The following is a 25,076-nucleotide window of genomic DNA, read 5'->3' on the forward strand; positions in this document are numbered from 1 at the left end:
ATGGAGCTCTCATTAAATGAGCACTTCTTGTCCACGTAGCCTGCTCATAGTGCATTGGCAACACAGCTGTCAGTGATTTTATCCCATGAATTCTTCACCCAAGTCATGATCCCTTGCAGGCTGGGCTTCACAAAGTATCCAGGCTGGTTTCTCTCCATTCTATTTTCAATGTAGTCACTGATTTCCATGCGCAAATGGTCCTTGAATGGCTTCTTTATTGCAATATCAAGAGTCTGGAAAGAGGCAGTCATTCCTGCAGGAATCATTATTTGATCTATTCTTCTCTCTGCAAGGAAGTTCTTCATGTCTTTAGCGTGGTGAGGGCTGGCTGAATCCCAGACTAGCAGACCTCTTTGGCCACCTCGCAAAACAAGTGGCAGCATTAAATAGACCCACTTCCTTATAACTGCTTGTGTGCACCAGGCTTTTTCGGTTTCAAGAACATAAATGCCTGAAACACATTCAACCTTATCTTTCTTGCCCTTAGTGATGATTAGAGGTGGGGCTTTCTTTCCATCCAGACGAATTGCCAAAATACAGGTAACACGTGCACTTTCATAACCAGTGGAGGGAATGTAGTAGATTGGCAAGGCACCCCTTTGGTCAATTGTCATTTGAGATCGTTGGCCCATAAACACTACAGTTTCATCCACAGCAATCATGTTGGAGAGTTGGTATTTAGAAACGTTGATGCCATCAACAAAGGGCTTGAATGCAAGTGCACGTTTAATAACTTCAGTATCTTCCAGCTTGAACAGTGTTGTCGATCTTAGAGACACTTCCTATCGCTGAAGGAAGCCAAACAGCCAGTGTTGGTGATGCTTTGAATTCCTCTGGGCATATTTCTAACTGTGATGCCATTGCAAGGACAAATGCTTGAACATCAGCCCTGAGCACAACCAAAGCCTTTGCTCTCCTGTCAGCAATCCATTCACAGGTGATGTCTTCCAGATCAGGAAATGATGGTTGCTGACCTTATCCACACTTGCCCTTCTCAGCATTTCTCTCGTCCACCTGTTGGCTGAGGTTATCGTACTCTGCTCGCCATTTTCGGACTATTCAGAGATACAACTTCTTCTCTTTGCAGAAAGCTGTAAGATTCTTGCCCCGGGAATCCTCCATGATTCCTTTCTTGTACTCGACAGAATAGCTCTTTCTTTTTGCACTCATCTTGTCTGGGGGTCAAAATATTATTCCCTTTAAATCTACCATTAAATCGAGTGTTAATTGATTATGAGACAGGAATGCTAACAAAAATGATGACAGTTAAGAATGATGGTCCACACGAAAGCTACGAAAAATTGCAGGCAACAAAATTCAGAAACGTTTCATTTCACACAAGTGCATTAAGTACGTCTGTTACAACACATGACATATTGAATTATGAAGATTCATATTAGACACAACCATGTCCGTTTGTTATCAGTGCGCACGTTATTCGTGTGTTGTGTCTGTACTCCAGTTGGTCATTCGGCAATAAGTTTTGAGTTCATGTTTACATAGGTGTTAACCTCTCATTCAAAGGTGCCCACCTGGGTACTTACAAATACTTAATTATAATTTATATTATTTATTTTTAAGTATTAATGTCTATTTATTTATATTTAATTACATATTATTATAATTCAATACATATGTCGTGTGTTGCAACGGACATACTAAATGCATCCATCTGGCTGATGATTTTAACGGGCTCATTTTTGGGGTAGAGCTTATATTACGAGCATCCTGGAAAATCATGCTAGGGCTTATTTTCTGGTTAGGTCTTATTTTCAGGGAAATGCAGTATGTCATTATTATTATGCTATGGACCCATTTTTGTATGTACCTCATTTTCCTCATGACTCTTCTCTCTACACCCATAGCATTTAGCATCACCCGGTGTATTCAACAAAAGTTTAGTAATGATCACATCTTACAAGTTCTGAGTACCACAATCAGAAGGGTTATCAGGCTCAGTCCTATGCTGGCTGGACACTAGAAACCTGTGGATCCAGTTGGTGGGGAGAAGGGTCCCACCCGGCTGGGGAGAAAAATGCAGTCCAGCCCAGAAGAGCTCAGAGCAGGCCAGACAGTTTTTAGGCTATCATGACTCAAGTTTGTATAATGTGGGTTCAGTTGGGTCTTTATGTGTCATTTATCAGATGCCCAAATACAAATGGATTTTGCTTTCTTTGTACCATTGCTCCCACCATGAACCAAAGTAAATCAAGAGCTGCCTACAGACAGTATATCTGAAAACCCCAAGAGTGTTAACTGGTAAGTGCAATGAATAAAATTCAGTTCTCACCCACTAAGAGGCCTCCATTTGAACCTCCATTGATAGTCAGCCTCTTGGGAGATGTGTAACCTTCCTTGATAAGATATTCAGCAGCACATTGAAAGTCATCAAAGCAGTTTTGTTTGTTGGCCAAGATACCACCTACAATGTGCCAAAGTGAAGGACAGTTAATTAACAAAACAGCACATAAAAAAACAACCCACAACAGATTTACCAAGAGGGAACTCAAATGATGAAGGGAATAGTTTCAATTACTGATCAATTTAAACACAATGGGCTGACACTACATTTAGAAAAATACCTCTTTTGGTATGTGTTGTGGAACTCCGTCGTCAATACCACAACTGCCAATCCATACGGTGGATTTGTATTTTTCTAAGAACTCCTAGATCTTAAAAGGCAAATGCCTTAAAGGGAAGAGATGATCTGTTATGTCAGAGAATCATGAAAACGAACGTGTAAAAGTGAATGTAATAAAAAAGAACCTGTATTTTGGAGAAACTGAACTTTAAAACAAGACCTTGAGCAGTGTTCAATAATTTTCTGAGTTCCACCTAGCCTGTGATGGTGGGGCTGTGCGTGCTTCTGCCTCCCTAGGAAGATGAAAGCCCTTGGCAGAGGTGCACTTCTCACCCCTCTTCTTTGCGGGAGTTTGAAATGGGTAAGTAATGATGAGAAATAAGTCTTCCAGTTTGGTTGTAGATAGGAATTAGGTGATGCTGCAGACAGCAGCCCATTACAGTTTCTCAAATCTTGAATGGAGAGGGTCTTAAACATCTCCCCAGAGAATCTGGGCTTTTCCATCTAAAAGTCATTCCAAAGTATAAAACCACCACAAAGCAATTACTTAAAGAGAGAAACATTTTATAAGGTCTTAGAATACCTAAAAGTAAAGGCCAAATGTCAAAGGCATGCCCTCAAAGAAATAGATGTCTGAAATAACTGCCAGTAAATGAAGAAAAGGCAGACAGATCTAATCAGACATTTGAGATTAACCACTTCTGCAGAAATTCGATTAAAGATGAGGCAGTGCTACTAAAGAAATTTTTTTCATATCAAAACAAATGTTATTAAGATTTTAATAAGAAATTATTGGGGAATTAGAACAGCTAGGATGACAGTGTCCAGGAATAATATCATTTGGGTTATATGACTATATTTTTTAAAGAGCATTAAATTCTAAACTCAATTAACAGAATGGAATTTAGATCTATCAATGTTTAGTATAGTAGGGTCTAACTGGAAAAGGTCCATTTCTGGTTCTTTCACTGCCTAAATTTGGAGAAAGTTTATGAATCGGTCCAAAGGCAGTCTACTTTTAAGCTCAATCAAGCTTCAAATTTCCTCAGGCTTTTGGACAATAAGTTGGTTCTAATTAGCACAGAGATGAGAGTTCACCAGGACCAAAGGTACTCTGTCCTCAGAGCACGGTGGGCACCTGAGCACCAGCAGGGTATTGCAAAGAGGAATCCAAAGTCTTTGCAGATAAGATCACAGGATCAGGTAGTTCTGTATTTAAGTGTGTACGCCACAAACATTTTAACTAGGAAATCAGGCAAGTCAAGGGGTCCAGACTTAGCACCTGGATTTGGGATATAAATCAATCATATGGTATATAGAGGTTCTATTCTTAGTCTCCTTTTATCAATCATCTCTTATCATAATTTCATAGTACGATTTTCACGTAAGTAAATTCTAATATCAGGTCAAAGTCAAAATTATACAATGAATTCTATGCCATTTTAAATACAGTGACAACCAGGCAAGAGGATCCAAGATCAGAATAGATAAGCACTGCTTGCCAACTACAATGACAACTGATGAAGTCTTTGGGGATGACAGGACAGAGGTCAACCTAACATAGCAGGTAGGCCTGGAGCCCATGTGTTAATTAGGAACACTCCCTCTTGCTAAGATGCTCAAATAGTTTGTTTTCTGATGTCAGCCCTTGGGGGACATGCTGGAGGTCCAGGGGTCAGGTCTGGGCCTTTCCTACATCTTGACGCTTAACACGTTGCGTACGGCGGGGTTTAAATCCCTCATAAAAATCTGCTCAGAAAAAACGAAGATTCTCGTGATCCGTATGCAACGTGTTAACCGGTACTTATGAAAAATCTCTTTCCAGATCTACATGTTTGTTGATTTGATTTGATGCAGAAAACCTGAGCCTTTCGCCTCAGGATCAGGAAGGTAGAGAAGAGCAAGTGGAGGTACAGATTTGAAGGGCGGTCTCTAATGTTCCGACTGTGGGAGAAGACCCCTTACCTGGTGCTGCTGACCAACCCCAAGCACTAGTGGCTACCTTTTTCCCAGCAGACCTTCTTACAAATGATGGCTGATGATGAGAGAGGGGAGAAGCATGGAGCTGGAGGGAGAGAAGGTGCTTTCCCACATCCTCCTCCAGGGGATACAGGAATAGGGATACAAGAACATCTTTAGACTATTGGTTGGTCTATGAATTCCATATGCACAAAAGCCTAGGTGAGGGGGTGTGCTCCATAAAGAAAAGGGAGAGATAGGGCTTTAAAAATAAAGATTGTCACAATTTTTTTTTAAAAGAATGATAATCCGGGAATGAAGCTGAGTACAGAAGCAATATCTTCAATCAACTAGAATACATTCTTCAGGAGGCCAGAGAATGGAGACTCCATCATTAACACCAGAAAAGAAAACCGACTGAGTTCTTGTGTCTAAAACCTGCACATGACAGTCATAGACCAATGCTAGGAAAATGCTCTTTCTCAGCGATGTTGGGGAAATTAGAGACAACAAGCAAAAGGAGGCTCGCACTAAGAACAGGAAAGCGCTATTTCAGGTTGCTTTCTTTCTTTTAAGAGAAAATGACCTGTTCTGAGATCACCAAATAATGCTGAACAGTAAGTAATAAGCTAGGCTAACAGTAAGTAATAAGCTAGAATAAATACCAAAAAGTACCTCCCAGATTCACTTCTGACAGTGATAGATAAAACTCTACTCCACGCATTGCTAAAAAAACAAGTAATTTTGATTATGGTCTATCGTGAATGCTTCTGAAAAATACGTACTTCATTAAACAGACTACAAAGGAAAATAAAATGTGAAAGGACAAAGTTGTTTTTAAAGGGGGGAGTGGTGCCTGCAACGTGTTTGAAAATATCCTTATTTTTCATTGTCTAGTCAAAATACTTTTCTGTTCCTCACTCCCCTCAGCTCATTCAAACATAGCTTGGACTGTGCCATATTTATGTTTCCATAGAGAAAATACCTCACCTTTATGCCATGTCTCTCCGTATTCCCCACCTCCTCGGATGTTGGCCACTGCAAGGACGCCACCCATGTGTCTCACAAAGATCAGCCTGGACACACTGAGAAACAGTAACAATAGCCTTCCATTAGCAGCCTAGTGAGGACCATACTGTCTCCCTCCGTGTATAATTATTTAAATTGGAGCCCAATATTTTTACATTACTTGATTAAAGCAAAAAATATATAGCTTATGATGAATGTTTAACTGCAAAGCTCAGGTATTTTCATGAACATTTAATATATATCATTTTTCTATATTAGTAAATATTTCACTATACAAAGTAGGAATACAAAATTTATAATGCAAACAGAAAAAAAGTACAGGCCCTCAGTTCATACTGAATCTATCTTTTACCAACTATCTTGGCAAGCAAAATACTGCCAGGCATGTGACACCCCCTGGTGTAAATGGTGTGGGACTCATAGGAACACCCAATAACGGCCCCTGCTACCAGTTTTTTTCCCTTCCTTTTTTGCTATCTCTTTCCAAATTGTTCAAGTTAGAAAAAAGAAAAAAAGCTCTTTCTGAAACACGGATTTTAAACAGGTTTTCCAGTTCCACAGAAACTTAGATGTTAAACTAGACCATGTAGGATGACGAGGCAGCGGAGATGAAGGACACGTACCAGAAAATAAGAAGGGAGAGCTCAGGGATGGAGAATGTTTTCTAGAAATAAACGGAAGAAACTACAGCACAAGGCTTCTAGGAAAAAGAATTAAGTCCTTTGGAAGCCTTGGATTTTACGTTTTTCTCCTCCTCTTTCCACTCTGATCCTAAAAATGCTGGGTAACATTTTTCTACTTGCTGTTAAAATTAATTTGTCTTTGACAACTATTTCTGAGAATGTTATCCTTCTTCCTTTAGTAACTAGGGAAACCATGGGCTTCTGCACCGTGGGGCTCTAGACGGTCTGACAGTTAATTTCCTAGGTCTTGGGGCTAAAGAGGAAAGAATAGTTGGGGCAGGTGATCAGACCACATAGCCATACCAGATTGGCCAAATAGATTTTCAATCACTTGGTCTTCTTAAAAATATTTTTCATTCACTTCTAATGGTCTTTACTGAAACTACCAACATACTCACTGGGTTCTGGGATGAAGATGGCACAGGAACCATTCCTTACTCATCTCCTGAAGCCCAACAGAGCATGCTTCATAAATACTTATTGCACAAATCAACAAAGCCAAGTGGCTTTAGCTACAGACCTGCTCAGGAATCAGTGTTGTCTCAATCCTAGCCACCCTGTGGGGACCAAGGGGATGGGGCTTAAGGTACAGGTCTCTGACTCATTCATTAGCCGTAGCACGTGTTCACTGGCCCCACATTCAGACATCACTGTGACTTGAAACAAGCATGTATTTCATCACTTTGAGTGAAAAGAGGGGGCAAACCATGACACACTTTTACTTTTTGTTGTAAGGATTAGGTGAATCTAAGGAACCAACAGCTACTGGCTTACATTTTTAGACTCATAATCACAGAGAATAACTATGGCATGTAGACATACTAATGGAACAGTGACTCTCATTGCCTGGGCAACGCTGGTCTGTCTATGGGCTCAGGCCTTGCCTAGGATGGTGCTCGGTACAGAGGAGGCATTATAGGACGTAAATGGCGCTATCATTGCACAATGCGCTTCTCATTAGTTGCCCTTCAATTTAATCATAAAAGGATGCCTTACAAATCCTCTGAAAACACTGTTCTACATGATGATTGTATACCTTCGTAAGCTCCTAACAAAATGGTAACATCAAACTCTTTAGCCAGATATTCAAGACAGTCCACAATTTGGCTACCAACCACTTTAAGGGCAGGAACCATGTTTCAGACTTCATTAAATCCTATAAAAGGAGCAGAGTAATCTACTGATGTCAAGTACTCAAAACAAAGTTAACAGTTTTCTTGTATTTAAACTTAGGACAGCTGGTGGAATCTACTCTGAATTTATGTCCTCACAGTCACCAGCCCGTGAATTTCTTCCTGAACAGGAAAGATGAATCTGAATCAGATTTCACAGTTTAACGCTGGTCTTGCTGATAGGAGACTCCTTGCTTTTATTAAAAATGTTGAAAGCAAATTCCATTTTGTCCTATGAATGGGATATTAAAATCAAGTTTACAAATAACTGACAGAAGATACTTATATAAACAGGATCATACGTATAAATTTAGATTTTTCTCCCTGAACGTAAGTTTAAAATGAAGTGATAGCGTATACAGAAAACGTATTTATGGCTGAATGTTAAGACAGTCTATTTTAAGACTGTGTGCTGCCAAAAAATGTCATTCTTCGCTGAAAACCCATTCCTTCTGAAGAGAACACTGAGGGCAGTGTTAGCAAATGACTGATGCTAAAGGAAGGAGTTTCCCTCGAGACTCCACCGGCACTACCTTCTGTAGCTCGGCAGCTACAGCTTCAGCATCCAGTTCCCAAACAGCCTGCTCCACTGAAGACACAAGTTCACCTTGTAGTGATCCTGAAATTCCTGACCCAAAACGCACGTATGTAACACATCATCCTGCCTCTCCATGGAAGTGACAAGCGAGAAATACATGGTTAAATGTATTAGAAAACATGATTTAGTAGACTGGTCTCTGGTTTCTTTCCACCATATGGAGAGGATCAAATGCATGCGGAAGTGCCAAGAGTATTCCATGCTTACCTGTAGTTGGGTGTGATCGAGATGTTGAAGCCACCATAGCCATATAAAAAAGCAGGATGAGAGCCATCCAATTTTATGCCCTTTTTATGTACAATGAACATTGGAATCTTTGTACCGTCCTTGCTAGGGTAGAAAATCTAGAACAAAAGAGAGAATAGAGTTGGCATTACTTAGCGAACACTTGCATGTTTTTACATGGGACACATACAGGTAGTCAGTTCTTTCTTCAAGATATAGAGTAGCAGCACAATGGAAATCCAGTATCACTTCGGCTATTTGATGGTGGAGCATCTTTCAGTTGTTATGGAAACAGTATGGAGTAGTGAAAAGCACATGGGTCTGAAAATAGGGAGACTTGAATTTGAATTCTTGTTCTACAACTATCTAGCCAGGTGACCTTGGTTTATCCTCCTGCAGCCTCAGTTGTTCATTCCTGAAATGTCACCCTCACGCCCACCTCTCAGCGCCTTCTGAGGCACATAGAAAACAGACATTTGTTTTCCACTTCCAGCAATGGAAAAAGTCACATTTGGCCATCCTGCCAAATAATTCAATCTAGGGAGATTTATTTTCTAGAAAACAAATTTGGTGTTCAACTTTAAATGTTAAAATACTCGACCCTCCTTCATTTTTCAATGTTCAACTGTTAAATAAATGTTATAGTAACAAGAACACAGGTATTAGCTTAGAGAGTTGATGACAAACAACATAGAAATCCTATTATTCCTGGTCAAACAAAGACACTTTCTTCTGTATTTTTAATTAAGGCTCGTGAAACCTTGAATCTGGGCAACCTCAGACAAGTTGAGTCAGCATTCTATATTCATTACTTTCTGGTTAAAGGAATAAGAGAAAAAGTAAGAAAGAGTACATTGAATGCTATTCAAATGATAAGCCATAGAACAAGTGATAGCCACCCAAAGCTGATAATGGCTTCTTCTAGACAGAAAATCTGTCAATAGCTTTCTCTTTGGGCAAACATGGTGTCTTCACCCCAACTGACACCTGGAAAGTACCCAGCTGAGAACTGTCATGCTAACTTTGTCCATTACAGTCAAGGGCATTAAGCCTTTACACTTAGTGGAACTTGCAGCCATATTACATCCAAAGTTTTTAAAAGTAGCATTTCTATTGTAGGAAGATGCTACAAAGTGCTTGGAAATAAACAGTGGGGGGCAGGGAAGGGAGAGGGAAGAGGCCATGCAGATTTGGAATAAGGCAAAACAGGGCCACAATAAATGCTTGCGAGTCTGGAAATTTTAGAAGCCTGCCAAGAAACTGTAGTAGAAAAAGCGTTGTTTCTGATGTGTAGAGAAATCCTGAGGTCGGTAAATGTGACAGTTTAGGAATCAAGGAGAATACTCGGCAGGTTCAAAGTTGTCAGAGGGGCCAGTTTTATTTAAAGACACTTATTGGCAGTTAGTTACTAACAGAGTGTGACTGTGTGGGAGGTATAAGCAAATGCAGAGTAAGAGGAACACATTTCAAGTGATTGGATGGAACCACTACTGAGCTAAAATCCAGGGCCTTCACCTAAGACTTGGGGAGAATTTGGAGCCCTCTAACCACAGCATCGCAGGAGCAGGGAGCAACTGGGCTCACAGATTGTACCTTAACTGAGTCAGCTGTTCAAAAACTATTGTTCCTTCCAGTCACCCCCCCCCCCCCCGACTTCCCACCTACCCTCAAATGCCTGCCCTGGCACCTAATCCCTCTCCAGCCAGCTCATCCCTCTGCAGGCAACACCCTCCTGTGCACCCTTCACCCAGTCGGCAGGACTGACGCACCTCTCGTGCCCACTAAACTAACTCTCAGATCCTCCTCCTATTTGCAGGGTGCTCCATCTTGTTGCTTTGTGACAGTCTGGCTTCCTTCTCTGGCACCACTTTTCTTCCTACCACCTGTAGGATTTCCAATGCCTGCCAAGTAGATCTGCAGTGCTCCCATCTAGACCCAGGACAAACACATCCTTTTAGAATACCAGCAGAAGCACAAAAGTCCTCGTTATGCCCACAGCTGCAAAAATATGTCCCAGCGTTAAGCTGGTGTGGTTCAGATGCTATTTTAACATTTTGAATACTGTCCACACATGAAAGGGCACTGTGAAGATTATTACAATAAAATCATCTTCAAGAAGACTCTTTACAAGTAGACTATTTCAGTATTGAAATAAACACACCTCATATATATTAGGTTGGTGCAAAAGTATTTACGGTTTAAAGGGTTAAAAATAATTGCAAAGACCGCAATTACTTTTGCACCAACCTAATATATGTATGCATATTTTATCAAATCACACACACACGCACACACACACACACACACACACACACACACACAGCAGTATTCTTTGCCCTTTCTATTTACGGAAAGGCAATTGATACTAAACCTGAACCTGATTCTTCAATAAAGGACAAACTAAATCCTGAGACTTTTGATAACCATGGAAGGAATTTACTGTGTTTCCCCGAAAATAAGACTTTGCCGGACCATCAGCTCTAATGCGTCTTTTGGAGCAAAAATTAATATAAGACCGGGTCTTATTTTCATATAATATAAGACCAGGTCTTATAATATAATATGATATAAGACCGAGTCTTATATTAATTTTTGCTCCAAAAGACGCATTAGAGCTGATGGTCAGGCGAAGTCTTATTTTCAGGGATACACGGTAGTTCTTGAAAAACCTTCTGCCAACTTCACTTCCCTGTCTACAACCCCAGAGAAAGGACACTCAGCCTTGCTTCCATTCCTTACCAACTCCACCACTCTTCCAATTACCACAATATTCTCTTTTTGTGTTTTCTCCCTTTCCTTGGTATAAACAGACTCAAATTTCTCCTATCCGATATAACAAAAAACCAAAACCTTTTGCCCCATCTGCCCCTTAGGCTAAATTTCCATCTCTCTCTTCCTTTTCTGATCAAACATATCCACAGTAACCTACACTCACAGGCTCACGCTTTCCTACCCTATTCATTCCTCTGTCCCCACCACGGCTCTTTTAAAGGGCATCAATGAACGTTGTCTTTCTTCTTGTCCCTCCATCCCTACTTCTACCCAGTGGTGTAGACCCCTCCCAACTTTTTCATAAGTTTATAGAGACACATCTAACTATATATATTCACACACACACTGGTTATTGTTATGTGGCAATACATAGAATCAGGCTAATAATATTGGGCTACAACTGACTCCTCCCACTCTTCACTTAGCAAAACATCATGAATTCTTTCCAGGTTAAAACACCCAGATTTATCTCATTAAAAAAAGTGTTGTCTTGTATTTCATTGTATGGATGTATACAATTTATTTAACCATTTGCTCATTGATATTCAGGCTATTCTTTTTTTCCTGTCATCAATGATGGAATACATCCTTTTTAGACAAATCTTACGTACTCAGGCTAGGATTTCTGTAGAATATAGTCTTAGAAAGGAGACTGTTAGATCAAAGAGTATGTGTATTTAAAAATTCAACAGATCCTGACAAATAATTCTCTAAAAATGATGTATCAACTTTAAGCTCCCTGTGACAATGGTTACCTAAGTGTCCATTTCTCATCAGCAGTGTATGTTAAGATGTATTTTAATTTTTGCTAATCTAGTAGGCATCTCATTGTTGCTTTACAATTCAGTTTTTACATTAGCATTTTCATCTATTTATGAGTCATTTTATATCTCTTCCTCAGAGAACAAAGGAAGAGATATTGTGTTACTTTTCTAATAAGTTTATAGAAACTCTTCTTACAATATCTTAAAAGGATATTAACCTTTTTTCTGTTATATGTTTTGTTTGTATTTCCTCCCAGTCTATAACCTGTTTTTTAACTTTCTTCATAGCATCTTGAATACAGATACCACATATATAGTCAGGAATTGCTCACCCCAAATTAGAAAACTATTTGTCTATATTTTCATTAAAATTTTTTCCATTTATATTTTTAATGCAAATGGAGTTTATTTTTATATATGTTCTGGGATCTAACTAATTTTCCCCAAATGGTCAAGTATTTATTTTACACCATTTACTGAAGAATTATTCTTTCCCCCACTGTTCAGAAATGCCAGTTTTGAATTGGTTTCTTCCCAGGCATCATTCATTTCGATCCCCATCTGGCAATTGTACCTTTGGCTTCCTGGGTGCAGTATTTCTCTGGTTCTTTTTTTATTTCTATAATTCTATTTCAACCTTCTGAACTGATCCATTACTAGCTCTTCTTCCTCCTGCCAAATTCTACTGTTTTGCAATTTTCTATACTTGGCCTTCTCTTTTCTCTCTGCAAATACCCCCGTTGCCATCTCAGAGAGCTCCAATAAACTACTCTGTGCTAAGGACCTTCACGTCCAGATTTGCAGGCCCAAGTGAGGGGCTAGTCAGAAAGCCCCTCAGGTCACCTCAACTCCAAGGGGCTGTGATCTCACATGGTGGGTGGCCGTCTACATCTCCAAGTCAACCTGTCCCGGGTATACCTGGTACATGCCCTCTTCCACGCTCCGTACGTCAGCTAGTAGCAACAGTTTCTTATTTCCCTCTCTCCTCAGCCACCTGACTGCCATCGCTCAGACGCACATCCTGTGCCAACGACCCCCACACCTTGGCCCTCATTCAGTTATTTTAGTTCTCACAAGCAGGCCTCTCCGCTATCATTTGGTAAACCCGCTCAGAATTCTCTACTCCATTAGCCTCAAACCAACTGGTCCCTCTGACTCCTCTTACTGTCTAAAGTGGAGTCGTGCTGGGGATAGTAGAACCTTAAACTATTATTCGTCGCACACGAAAATTGTAATGTAATTTATATATACAGATAATCCCCAACTTAACGATGGTTTGACTTATGATGTTCTGACTTTATGATGGTGCAAAAGTGCTATACACTCAATAGAAACCATACTTCAAATTGAGCTCTTTTCCTGGGCTAGATATGATACGTTGTACCACACTCCCTTGTGAGGCTGAGCAGTGGCAGCCAGCCACAGCTTCCAGTTTACCTAATGATCATGTGGGTAAACAACCCATATTCTACAGGATAGCATTAGATACATCTTTAACTTCTGGTATTTTCAGCAACGAGGGGTTTATCAGGATGTAACTCCGTTGTAAGTTGCGGAGCATCTGTGTGTATAATACAAAAGCCATTAGTGCTTGATGAGTAGACAACTGCCAACGCTTAAATCCATGTGTCATTTTTTCCATTATTCCATAGTGTATTGCTACCACAATACGCAGGTTCAAGTTAAAAAGTAAAAAGACTTATTACTTTTGTTTCCTACTTGTAACCAAATGACAGAACTAAGAATACACACCCATCTTCTTGAGTGTCCACTGTGGGCACAACCCTTTAGTATAATAGGAGGACAAACTTTTTATAGGATCCTTTATGGACATGGAAACAAAGTGCTCACGTGGGCTCTAACGGGCACCCACCTGAGCAATAGAAAAAGTCTATCGTTAGGCTCATCACGTAAAGCTCACAGGCCCTGCTGTCCCCGCCTTCCTGTCAGCGGCAGAGCAGATGGGCTGTGCAATAGATCCAGGGCAACACGGAGCCTGTGACACCAGCGTTGGCGACATAGTCTGGCCCTGGCATGCCCTCGCACCCTAACAGGCTATAAGAACCACCAGAGAACCCATGACAGTCTTTGGAAGCCCCCAGGAGATCTCGTAAGAGGGACTATGTTAGCATGTTTCGATATGAAACCTTCATCAGGGACACCAATATAACAAAATAAACATCATGACAGTGACTCAATGCCAAAGTTATTTCTAAACGTGAGCCAACCAAAGGTTGATCAAACACTGAAATTAAGAAAGCATCTTTCCTTAATTTTGTTTTCCTCCCCTTAAAAAGAGAATCTTCATTCTGGAGACTCTCACAGCAGCATAACAAATGTCACTTCATACTGGAAACCAAGACCGTTAAGTACAACAAGGTATAAAGAATCACCACCCCTGCGAAGCCCACACTGTTTCTTGATAGAGGACAGTGATGGGTGTTTCCTGAGCAGTCGAAAGACTGTGCCACCTGGTAAGGAAAGCTGGTGTCAGTTCTTCCTCAGCCCAGAGGAGTTAAGATGATAACCCCCAGATCTGGGGATTTAAAGTGTTTCAGAAAGAAGGAGAGACTGTCACTCTGGGACCTCATCTAGCCAGTCACCCTCTTTTATTTTTATAAATGACAAAACCTAAAATCCACAAAGATAAGAAACCTGCTAAAGTAACACTGCAGCTTATGGAAAATTACCCCTCAGGTCTCCCAAGTACCCGGTCCAGAGTTTTTTTCTACTATATTACAAAGTAATTCACTTCAAGCTATGACTTCCTTGTAAATACCTTTATTGGGTATAATGATGCAAAATTTTGAAAATGTTAGAACCTTTAGCATAGATTCAATATACTCTTCTTTTTCCCCCCAGGACAATGATCCCTTGTCTCTAGGGAATCCAGGGGACAAATATTCTGCCAGGAATGCTGTGCTTTATTTGTTTTTCTGTTTTTGTTACCCTCTTGAAAAGGAGCCTCATTCAAGCATGTCAAAAGTCATATTCCAGACACAGGGTTATTACTTATTTATTTTCTAAGCAAAAGGGGTCTCCACACAGTCATCAGTGTTACCATCGGGAAGACAGATGATTAAAACAACAATAAAAATTCCACTATAGCCTGTCATGCTGTTCTACTTAAAAATTCAGTTTCAACAGTATTTTTAAAAGGCTTCACTGACACAATTCACTTCACAAACGAAACAAAAAAATGTTTGAGAGAATCATCAAGAAAGCAACCCCCACTTTCTAAGTAATCAATTAAATTTAAAACAGCTTCTAATTTCGCCCATTTAAAACCATATGCTAATGAATGATTGTTTAATAGATAAGAGCTCACAGATCCTTGTGCTGAGTCCTGTAAATTAAAAAAACAAAACAAAAAACTATTCAGGAAAAGAGAGAAAAGGGTTCCATTTATATAGAGCGCATAGTTTAAAGTGTCAGACGTGACCCAGACTTAGTATCAAGCGTCACTTTCCAGCGGCATCACCAAATACAAAGTGGTTTTACTCTGGTAGTGTGTTTTGGCCAAGACAGTAGTCACTGAACATGTGCCTGGCTGTCTTAACATCTGAGTATGGTCTCAAATAGATGAAATAAAAACTGCTGCCTTTAAAGGAAAAAGAGGAGCAAGTAAACATAACAAATCAAGAGAACATTACTGGTCTTTAAGAGAAAGGACATCAGTTATGAAAAGATCAGCTGTCTCCACGGAAATGATTTCTTTTCTTGAGATGAATACATTTAGTAATAAAATCAATTTTGTTACGACACTTGAAGATGTGCAGCCGTTTAAGCTCCTGAAAACAATCTTCACCCCCACATTCGCTCTAGTTCAGCTGTGGTGCTACCTGAGGCAAATGCCAAGACTCTCAAATGCCACCAGTAATTGGGATGTCCTGGCCCACGGAACACAAAGGTAAAGTGCAAAGGGAGAGTCCTTTAGAGAAAAGAATGTCTGGTGATAGCAACTCCTGCCTAATTTTAGAGCCTGACAGGTTTAAAGGAGAATGTTCACAAAAGGGTGTTGAGCTTCTCTTTTTATCGGAGTTGACAGAGGCCACTTGCAGGGCCTGTGCTAAGTGAGGCAAATGCATCTGACAAGGAGCAGAACTGCTCAGAAAACTGCTGGTCAAACAATGCAAGCAGGGGACAAGACATCCTGTCACCCAAAGAACTGGGCAAAAGGCAACCTTTGTGCCCCATTATCTTGTAAAACAAGGCGTATATGAAGAACTTTCTAGGACATGGAAGAGGCACTGCACATTTCTGTATTGTGCTTAGGTTAAAAATACTCGCCTGGCCTTAGAAATTTATAACCCTACCTATTTTCCAGGCATTTAACTCTGGAGGAGTGGGAAGGAGGTTAAGAGTCACCTTTACGCAGAAAATGGAAAGGGAAATTTCTATTCCAGATTGTTTTGGTTTGCTTTTCAAAGAACGGTTGGTTGACATTTTTATAACACTGGAGATTTAAAAACTCCTGTGGGGCACCTCAATTACAGCAAAGTCAGCCTATCAATAAGTCTATTTTCATTTCTGGACCATTTCTTGAGCACTCACAATGTGCTAAGTGCTACACTGATAGATTGCAGAAATGCATCAGCTCTCCGAGGTTCGGCCCCCTGTTCTTTTGAATAATAAACCTATTCCCAGTCTCAAGCTGGAACCAGAAATGAAACAGAAAAGTGGAAGGTTCTGAACACAAGGAAAGGAGGACAGTGGGAGAAGCACAGCTGGGTCTCGTGCTGTGGAGCTTTGATGAGTTTATTTAGATTTTAGAAGAATTCCTGTGTTTTAAGGTAGAAAGACATCCAGGGCTATAATGAATAAATATGACTTGATCGCAGAACAGAAAAGCTGTCTTCAGTTCTACGGCTCTGAGTTCTCCGTGGTCAATACAAACACATAATCAGACATTTTCACTAATGTGAAGGACCTACTACATGCAGAAGTGCATGGAAAGCAGCTCTGTTTTCGTAACAGGCATTGTTCCTAAGGGGGCTCTTGCAGAATGCATACGCTGCCCCGCAATAAGGCTCACCACAATGGAATTTAAAGTACCCGTGGAATGCACGTGTTTGTCTTGCTCTGCACGAAAAAGCATGATAACTCTATCATGGGTGGATGTGTGTGTGCGTGTGTGGGGGGGTTTATCAGCTCTGCAATGTTTGCATTCAATAAACATTTGCAGAATGAATAAATGAGTTAGAATTGCATGTGAAATGCTCTCTTTCTGACCCCCAAATACCTACCCCAGCCTGCCTTAGTTGCTGAGGCTCAAAGTCATTTGGATGCCTCTCCCACACCATTTTATCCCCACCCGTCTACACGGATGGGGGCCTGGCCTTCCAACAGGACTCCTGCTTCTAATCTGGGCATCTGTTACCAGATTACTGTCCCTGAAATCCTCCTTTTAATCTAGTGCACTCCCCAACTGACAACACGTAACACCTTCCCACTCTCCACAAAACGAAGTCCACCTTTAGACCGGCAATGAAAGCTCTCCCCCCTCTGCCTCCAACCTTCGTGAGTCCTTCTCAACCTAAACTGTCCTTTCCACTGCAAGTGCCATGTCACACTCCGACCTCTGCTCCCAATGTCACGCGCCTTTATACACTAAACCACGACTGAAATTTAAAAATAAATAAATAAGCAAATAATTGGTTTTCAGGAATTCACTTGTTTGACTACCCCCCTCTACTGCTACCCAATGGAGGCATCTTCAAAGCTACATCTCAGGTAGGTTCAACCACTGCTTGGTTATTTCTAGTAATAGGAAATAAATTTACAACAGCATATGTAGCAGCTCATTTCATTTGGAGCCTATTATCAGAAAGTTCTTTTTTTACTTGAAAATGTCAAAATAACTGAAAATATAGGAAACAAAAGTTAGCCAAGATTCTAGAGACAAAACCTAGTCATAGTCAATTCCTATGTAAGCTATCAACTAAAATTTCCACACATTTAAAAACAAATATTAAAATACCTCCAGTTAGTTTCTATATTTTTCTTTAGTCCCTACTTTGTCAAAATATGTTTATTTTTCTTGATTTGTTTAAAACACTTACATAGTTCTTACCATGTACCAAGCACCAGTCTAAGGGCTTTATCAATGTTTCCTCATTTTAATCCACATATGTGGTCCGTACCGTGAATACCACCCATTTTTTCACAGGGGGTCACTCTGGCTCAGAACAGTAACTAGTCCAAGTCATACATCGCCTAAGTGATGGAGTTGGGATTTGAACCCAGGCTGTTCTGACTCCAGACTCCCTTCTCTCAGCCACTATAAACAAGGGATCAGCAAATCCCCAGCCCCTCTTTCCGACACCCTCCTGAACCCGGGTGGCACAGCTATTGTGCCCCCGTATGTCTCCCTTCTGGGGCTGCGTGTCTATTTACCTCTGTGTCTGCGGTAGCATGGTACCCTGAAGACAGTAGGGTAGGCACTTTAGAAAACAAATGCTGGATAAATGCATGAATGAATGCTCAAAGCGGACCCTATCCTTCAATTGAACAGCATAAAGATTTTAAATGCAGTTTATTAAAAAAAAAATTCCATACAAATAGAGCAGCTTAGAGTCTGGCATCAAAATGCTTGTTAAGCTGAAAAGTAATAAAATACACATTAACTCTGGTTGAGGGACTTATGAGGCTATATAAGCATGGATAAGGTTACAAATCTCCAACTTATTATTAATGAAAAATATTTAACATCTAACATTTTCCTTATGTGTAGCTGTTAATCTATTTTAGCAGTGCCATGGCAGGGAGCTTTATGGCTTTTCAACTGTTTAGTTATGATAATTTACTGCATGAGATTGCACCTGCACCATAAACCCCCAACAAAAATACTTGAAATCCATTTCAAATCCTCATCAACTCAAAACTATAGGAGACTGCTTATTTATTTTATTACATTAGAAAAATAAAATCAATAACCAAAATATTGGAAAGACAAATTCTGGACAGAATGTTCAGTAATAGGACAGAAGAGAACTGTACAGCTTTAAAAATCTGTGGTTAGTAGTAATGCATTCCTTAAAAGCGTGAACTCACAGAGAGAGGCAGATGTTAGTGAGACGGGAAAGCAGTGTGTGTGTGTGCAATCAAGCAGTTTGTGGCAGCGGTGGTGGTGGGCTGGGGGAGGATGAAACAGAACTTCATCAAGCAGAGCGTGGCTCTGAATTAAGGACAACAAAGACAAAAGCCCAGGAACCAGGAAGCTGGCATAACCGTCCAACTACCATTTGCCGTGTGTACATCCAAGGCAAAACTGAGATACAGCAAGACACTGTGAGAAAGAAGCAAATGCACACACAATTTTATTGCAGAAAAATGAATGACCGGAATACTGAAAAGGTGAATTTGGAAGTAAAATTCTCTGGCACAAAGACATGTATGCGAGTTTCTGTTGGATACATCCAATGCTGCTATTACACCTCTACTGAAGTCTCAGACAACACAAATGCAAATCATCAAAATAAACCCCTCTGGTGAGTAACAGGCAAGAAGGAAATCCATCACAGATGATTTCAAGTCACTTAAAGAACAATCATTAAGAAGCCAGCTCATGAGCACCAGGGTGCATTTCACAACCCCCACTGGGAAATGGGGGGGGGGGGACACGTAGGGGGGAGCAGAAGCAGACTCACGCTGGTGAAGGCAGGCTGCAAAGCGGTGGTCAATTAGGGGACACAGAACTAGAGGCTCAGAGGAGCATCACAAATAGCTGGCGGGGGGCCACTCACCAGGTGGGAAAAGAGGAAGGGGAAAAATGAAGGCAAATCACAAAGTTCAGAAATGCTGCTGCGAAGGTACAAGCACAAATTCTTCTGTGATTTATATTCTAAGCTTGGCTGTGTGAAATGTTTTATATTTGTGCAGCAGAATAATAGCAGGAAAAATCTTATCAGTGAAACCGTATGTAGCTTTTTTTCATTTTCGATGGCTATGAAATGCTCCCCTCCTGCCCCGCCACCTCGTTTACCCCAGCACTATCATAATGGAAAAGATCTCGTCTATTCATTTTTAAATGTCTTAACATGTGGAAATAATCTACTTTCTCTCTCTCTCTCTCACACACACACACATCACCTTTTTATTATCACCAGTAATCAAGGTGGCGTTAAGGGCGTGAAAAGTCAAAGTCTAAGAAAAATGAAAGCTTAAGATGAAGAATCAAATCATGTTCACGGAAGATCTAGAAAAATACATCATGCTGTTCGGATGATAGATGGCATTCAGGATGGTGGACAGGAACGTGTGACAATTGGGGAGCACCAGGATCTGTGTGCAGAAAAGCTGGCTACAAAGCCAGTACACTGAATACCAAAACTTTAACTTACTGAATTTCGCATAATGTCTCTACTACCTAGTAATGATCACACAAGGCCCAGGGCTGTCAGGAGACCCGTCATTCCATTTGAGGCAGCTGGGCTCACTGGCCCCACACACAGCCTTCAGTCCACTGCTACCTGACTTGCGCTGGCCGCTCTCACGATCAAATGCTCAGGGCCAATCCCAGCACTGCCCAACTTGCATCCCCCATCACTTCTCTACAATGCCATGCCATCCTCCTTGAAACTTCTCCCCTGGCTCCCGTGATGCAAGCTCCCTGCACCCCCACAAATTAAATATGGATGCAACCATATTTAACATACCATTGGGGTTTTCAAGCTGTGCCCATGGGTTCATCGACGACCACCACTGCCAGCCTTCATGACTCTCCCTGACTCCAGACCCTTGTTCTCTAAGCATCTGGTAAGATGCCCCACGCACACCTGGCACAGGCCTTTTCAAGGGCTCCGCATCGTACAGGGGATAAACCCTCACCCCATCTGGGTGCAGACCAGATGCTCAGGGTCTGGACCTGTCTCCTTTTCCAGCACACCTTCTGCTGGGGGTGGGTGGGGGTAAAGGTGAGGGTGGGGGCTTAGCCATGGTGCAGATGATACCTCTGCTTGTGGACACGCTCTCCTTCCTCCACTGCCCTTCCCCTGTCTGCCCAAAGCTCCTTTCCAGGAAGCCTTCTTCCCAGGAGCAGTCTTAGGTACGCCTCCTCTTCTGGCTCCCACAGGGGAGGACGATCAACTTTCATCGAGTTTCTCCTGTCATCAAACTGGTAAAAATGTTTGATTACTTCCCCATGTCCCCTAGTACACTCTATCCTTCCTTACGTTCCCAGCACTGCCAGATACAAGGTAGTAGCTTAATAAATGTGAAATAATTATTTTTATTTCCTTATGCAATCTTCTCACTTGAAAATTCCATCTTATGTACATCAGTATTAGTCAGTCTAACTATCACAGACATAAAGACCTCTGAGGCACAGGGACTTCCGGGACCCACTGAGACTAACACAACACGGGAAGACATCTCAGGAAACACAAACAATGAAGACCCATACATACAAATCAATAACAATACTGAAAAGAAGGAAAAGGAAACTGAATGCACGAATAAGAGGCTGCTTTAGAAAACATGTTAGAAAAGCCAAAAGCCAAAGGGAGAAAGTTAAGCATCCAAAGTACAAAGGAATAAAAAAGTAAATAAATAAAAACATTTTAAAAATCCAAAGTAATGATCACAAACTTTCATAAGACAAAACAAGGAATGAGTCAATTGAATTTACATGTTAGTAACATTACTTTTTTTATAGGTCAACTTGTCTAAAAGGTTCCCAAATATTTGTAAACAGGCAACGACACAGTAAATGTGTGCTAGAAAAATATTTAAACAATTGACTTTGCTGCTCGAAGAGGGAGGGGCAATATCATTTCCTACCTTGGTCACAGGCTATGACTTAAAATACTCTTACAGACTAGATCACACAAAAAAATCCCACAGAAGTACAAATGGTAGTAAACGTTCATTTTCTGACAATATTTGTTGGTTTTGAACGGACAGGATCAATTATCATAGGAGAGGAGAGGGAGATAGAAATTTTACAGCAAGGAAGTATTCCATATTTATGTTTCCGGCATAATATAGATACTGAAGCATGCACCATCTATCGGGCCCCTCTCATTCAAGTATTTATAGGTATCTATTCTGTGCTCTGAACTCTGGGGACACAGCAGTGGCAAAACCTCTTCCTAAAGGGAAGACAGACGAACACATAAACAAATGAAAAAATCATGTCAGCTAGTGGTAAGTACAATGGGGCAACAGTACAGTTGGATGCAGGGTAGAGTGGGTGGGAAAGGCTGTGCTGTCTTAGGATGAAGAGGGAAGGGATCTCTGATCGGTGCAGTGAAAATCAGTGAAGGAGTGAAGGTGAATACCAAGCAGAAACAGGAGGGAGGGGTGTAGTGTTGGGCGTGGGGAAAGCCTGCTCGTGCTCATATGCAAGCAAAGCAGGAAGGCCAGTCTGACAGCAGCTGAATGGATGAGGGGCAGAGGGCAGAGGCCAGACTGGGGGATCTGTGGGCATTACTCAGCGCTGGTCAACTACCAGACACACAGAATCATAAGGGCTATGCTAGTTATTAAGAAGTCGCTTTATCCTGTGAAACAGTAGCAAATAGTCACTTCCTTTTGACCACTGATTTCAGAACTGGCTGCCCTGCCTGTTACTATGACCCTAGCCAGGAAGACTGCCTGCTAATAAATCAAGAATAACATAAATCATTCACTCAACCTGACACTGACACAATCTCTCAATAGTGTGGAAGTAGTATGTTTATAGGAGACTGTCATTCACAGAAGTCAGCCTAAGAAAAGAGTTTGGCTACATTACACTTACATTTTCCCACTGACGACAAAGCACCATATTAGAGACACCCAGCAGAGAGTGCCACGTTCATCTCTACCACAAACTATCTCTGCTATTGGCCCCGTAGCTTGGGGCAAGCCCTGTAGCTGTGGAGGAGAGAACAGTCTAGGGGGGATCCCGGTCAGGAATGGTAGGAGGGAGAGGGAGGTGGCCTGAAGGGGTAAGACAAAAAGGCAGGTGGGCAAGGAAGGGCTGGGGCGAGTGGATGGAAAAATGAAGAATGAGGACGGCAGTGCTGGCTACATGGATGCAGCCCAGGGGGTCACTGGTGGCCGGCAAGCACCTGTGCTGCTCCCCTGCCTCCAGCATTGTCACAGGCCCTGCCTCCCTCCTCTCACAGACCCTGGGCATCTGAGAACCAGTGGGGCCCAAGCCAAGTCCCTGGGTCAAATGGGTCCACGGAGGGGTAATGGGGGCCCGAGAGCTACACGCAGAATTCCGAAAAGCTCAATGGGAAGCAGACCTGTAAGACGAGGCTGCACGGATCAGCCTGCAGCTAACATCAATTCAGGCGAAGCAGAAGCTCGACTGGCAGTTCTATATTCAGTAAAGAAGGAAAATAAACTACTATTTAAAAAACAAACTCTCCTATAATTTTGAGCCCGCCAGAGCAAACCATGTCCTTGGAGGAAAAAAGGTGACTATTCACTAGGTTTTCCAGAACTGCTTGTATTTTTTGAGAAAATACTTGGAAAAATGAAAGCTTAGAAATGATGGAATGGATTTCCATTGACAGAATTTTAGGTGCTGCGGTCAAAGGATGGGGCCAAGTACAGAGGAGACCCCCAAACTCCACCAAAGCTCATTCTGCCTTCTCTAGGGAGGGTCATGTGGTATCAGCAGGGTGAGTCTCACGCGTGCTGTTCTCCCTCCTTCCAGCACATGCAGGATGGTCATCACCCGCTGCCCACTCAGAAGCTGGTTTGTCTTCATGACATGGTGTTGGCCAACAATACATGGCTGGGGGTGGGACGTGTTGCTTCTAGACATCAGGAATGCAGGCCATTAGGGATGTGACATGCTTTCTGTGTCACGGGGACAGACAATGCTTGGGTGGGGACAACACGCGGGAATGAGACAGACACTTTCTGAATTTAAGCCCCCGAGATTTTGGAGGTGCTTATTAACTGCAATGGCCTAGCCTACCCTGACCTATACAGAAAAGAGCAGCTAGGAAGGAACCCATTTGAAAGAAATAGAAAATTCTACCTCTCAATATTTGAGTCTTCCCACTCAAACTGAGTACATATCAAAAATGTACATATTTCAAAATTTCAAAGCTACTTTTTGATTTTTAGTTGAAACTCAAAATATTGTTTGGAAAAAAAATAGGTAAAAATATAGAGAATTCAGGGTCTAAGAGGTCTCACAGAATAAAAGTAAGGAGCTGCTACTTGGAGTTGCAACTCTGAGGCCCCCAGCCTCTCTTGTGCCTACGTTCTTTCTTCCTTCCTGGCAGAATGGAGGAAATGTGCCTCCTTCTATGAAGGCCAGTCCCTTCACCAGGGCGTGGGACTCCCTCACCCTGGCAAGGAACTCGGCTCCTATGGTGGTTCCCTTCCTACTGGAACCAACCTATCAACACACCAAAATAGTTTGGTTTCTCCCACCTTAAGAAGACATGCCACTGATTTCATACATCCCTCTTATTGCACGCAATGACACTTCTCAAAAGACTGTCTATACACATGGTTTTCCATTTCCCTCTCCTCTCATATCTACTCCCGGATCTGGAACTTAACTGCCATGAAAGCTATGAAAGTCTCCATTTATAAAATGTTTCATGAAATTAAAATTTGATTTTTTTGGATTAATGTGTTTTAGCATAGCTGTACAAGTTATTCTTCAGGAAGAAAATGACAAATTTAAAAAGTAACCTGGAGAAGAAGGAAGAGAATGGGGAGAGTGGGAAGATATAAACCACAGCTATTAAAAGTCAGAGATGCTCAGTTAATCTCTCAGGGATTATTTTTTTTTCTTAAATTTTAAAAAGTCACAAAATGTAAGCTTTTCAGAGTACAGCATTAACACACGATTGTTGTAACTAGGAAAATAATGCAATGCAATAATGTATGAAAGCAAAACTAATCCCCCAACCCGTCAATCACACTCACCCACAGGACACCCGTATTATAAGCACTGTGTACTTCTCCTCCCCTCTTTTTCAATACACCTGTTCAGCCACCATCTGCTCCCATTGCTCATTGAAAGCACTCTTGTCAAGAGCACCAATAAATCCACTTTGTCAAATCCAAGAACTGTTCTTCATTCCTTATTTGTCTAACCAAATACACTGCGTGTTGCCTGCCACTCCCGCCTTTCAATGCCCTTTCCTCGACTTCCCGGTGTGTGGTTTGTTGGTTCTCCTTGTGCCTCTCTGGCTGCTCCCTCTCAGGCTCCTTTGCTGGTTCCTCGTCCTCCTCCCAACCCCTAGATGTGGGCTCAGTCTTGAGCCTTCGTGACTCTTTACATGCTCCTCCTTGTGATTCTGTCCTTGCCCCCGGATTTAACAATACGCTTAT

The 25,076-nt window shown here is 41.5% G+C and overlaps 1 protein-coding gene and 1 long non-coding RNA gene across 7 annotated transcripts in view; one reads left to right on the plus strand and one right to left on the minus strand.

Moving 5' to 3' along the window:
• Positions 1-5,368, plus strand: part of LOC109449098 (uncharacterized) — a 133,723-nt gene extending 128,355 nt beyond the window's left edge. For 2 of the 6 annotated variants that reach the window (XR_012496698.1, XR_012496703.1), the window contains 4 exons: positions 2,205-2,259; positions 2,879-2,942; positions 4,034-4,148; positions 4,841-5,368. This is a non-coding gene — a long non-coding RNA (uncharacterized LOC109449098). Of the gene's footprint in view, positions 1-2,204; positions 2,260-2,878; positions 2,943-4,033; positions 4,149-4,406 lie in introns of all 6 variants that reach the window. The other 4 variants (XR_012496699.1, XR_012496700.1, XR_012496701.1 and 1 more) reach the window with 3 other exon arrangements.
• PREP (prolyl endopeptidase) overlaps positions 1-25,076 on the minus strand; it is a 112,496-nt gene that overhangs the window by 5,934 nt on the left and 81,486 nt on the right. The window contains exons 11-13 of the mRNA XM_019734997.2: positions 8,230-8,366; positions 5,531-5,625; positions 2,291-2,422 (exon numbers count right to left, since the gene is read on the minus strand). Coding sequence (XP_019590556.2) covers positions 2,291-2,422; positions 5,531-5,625; positions 8,230-8,366 — 364 coding nt within the window. The remainder of the gene's footprint in view (positions 1-2,290; positions 2,423-5,530; positions 5,626-8,229; positions 8,367-25,076) is intronic.

The sequence above is a fragment of the Rhinolophus sinicus genome, linkage group LG05 (assembly GCF_036562045.2).
Source record: "Rhinolophus sinicus isolate RSC01 linkage group LG05, ASM3656204v1, whole genome shotgun sequence".
Lineage (NCBI taxonomy): Eukaryota > Metazoa > Chordata > Mammalia > Chiroptera > Rhinolophidae > Rhinolophus > Rhinolophus sinicus.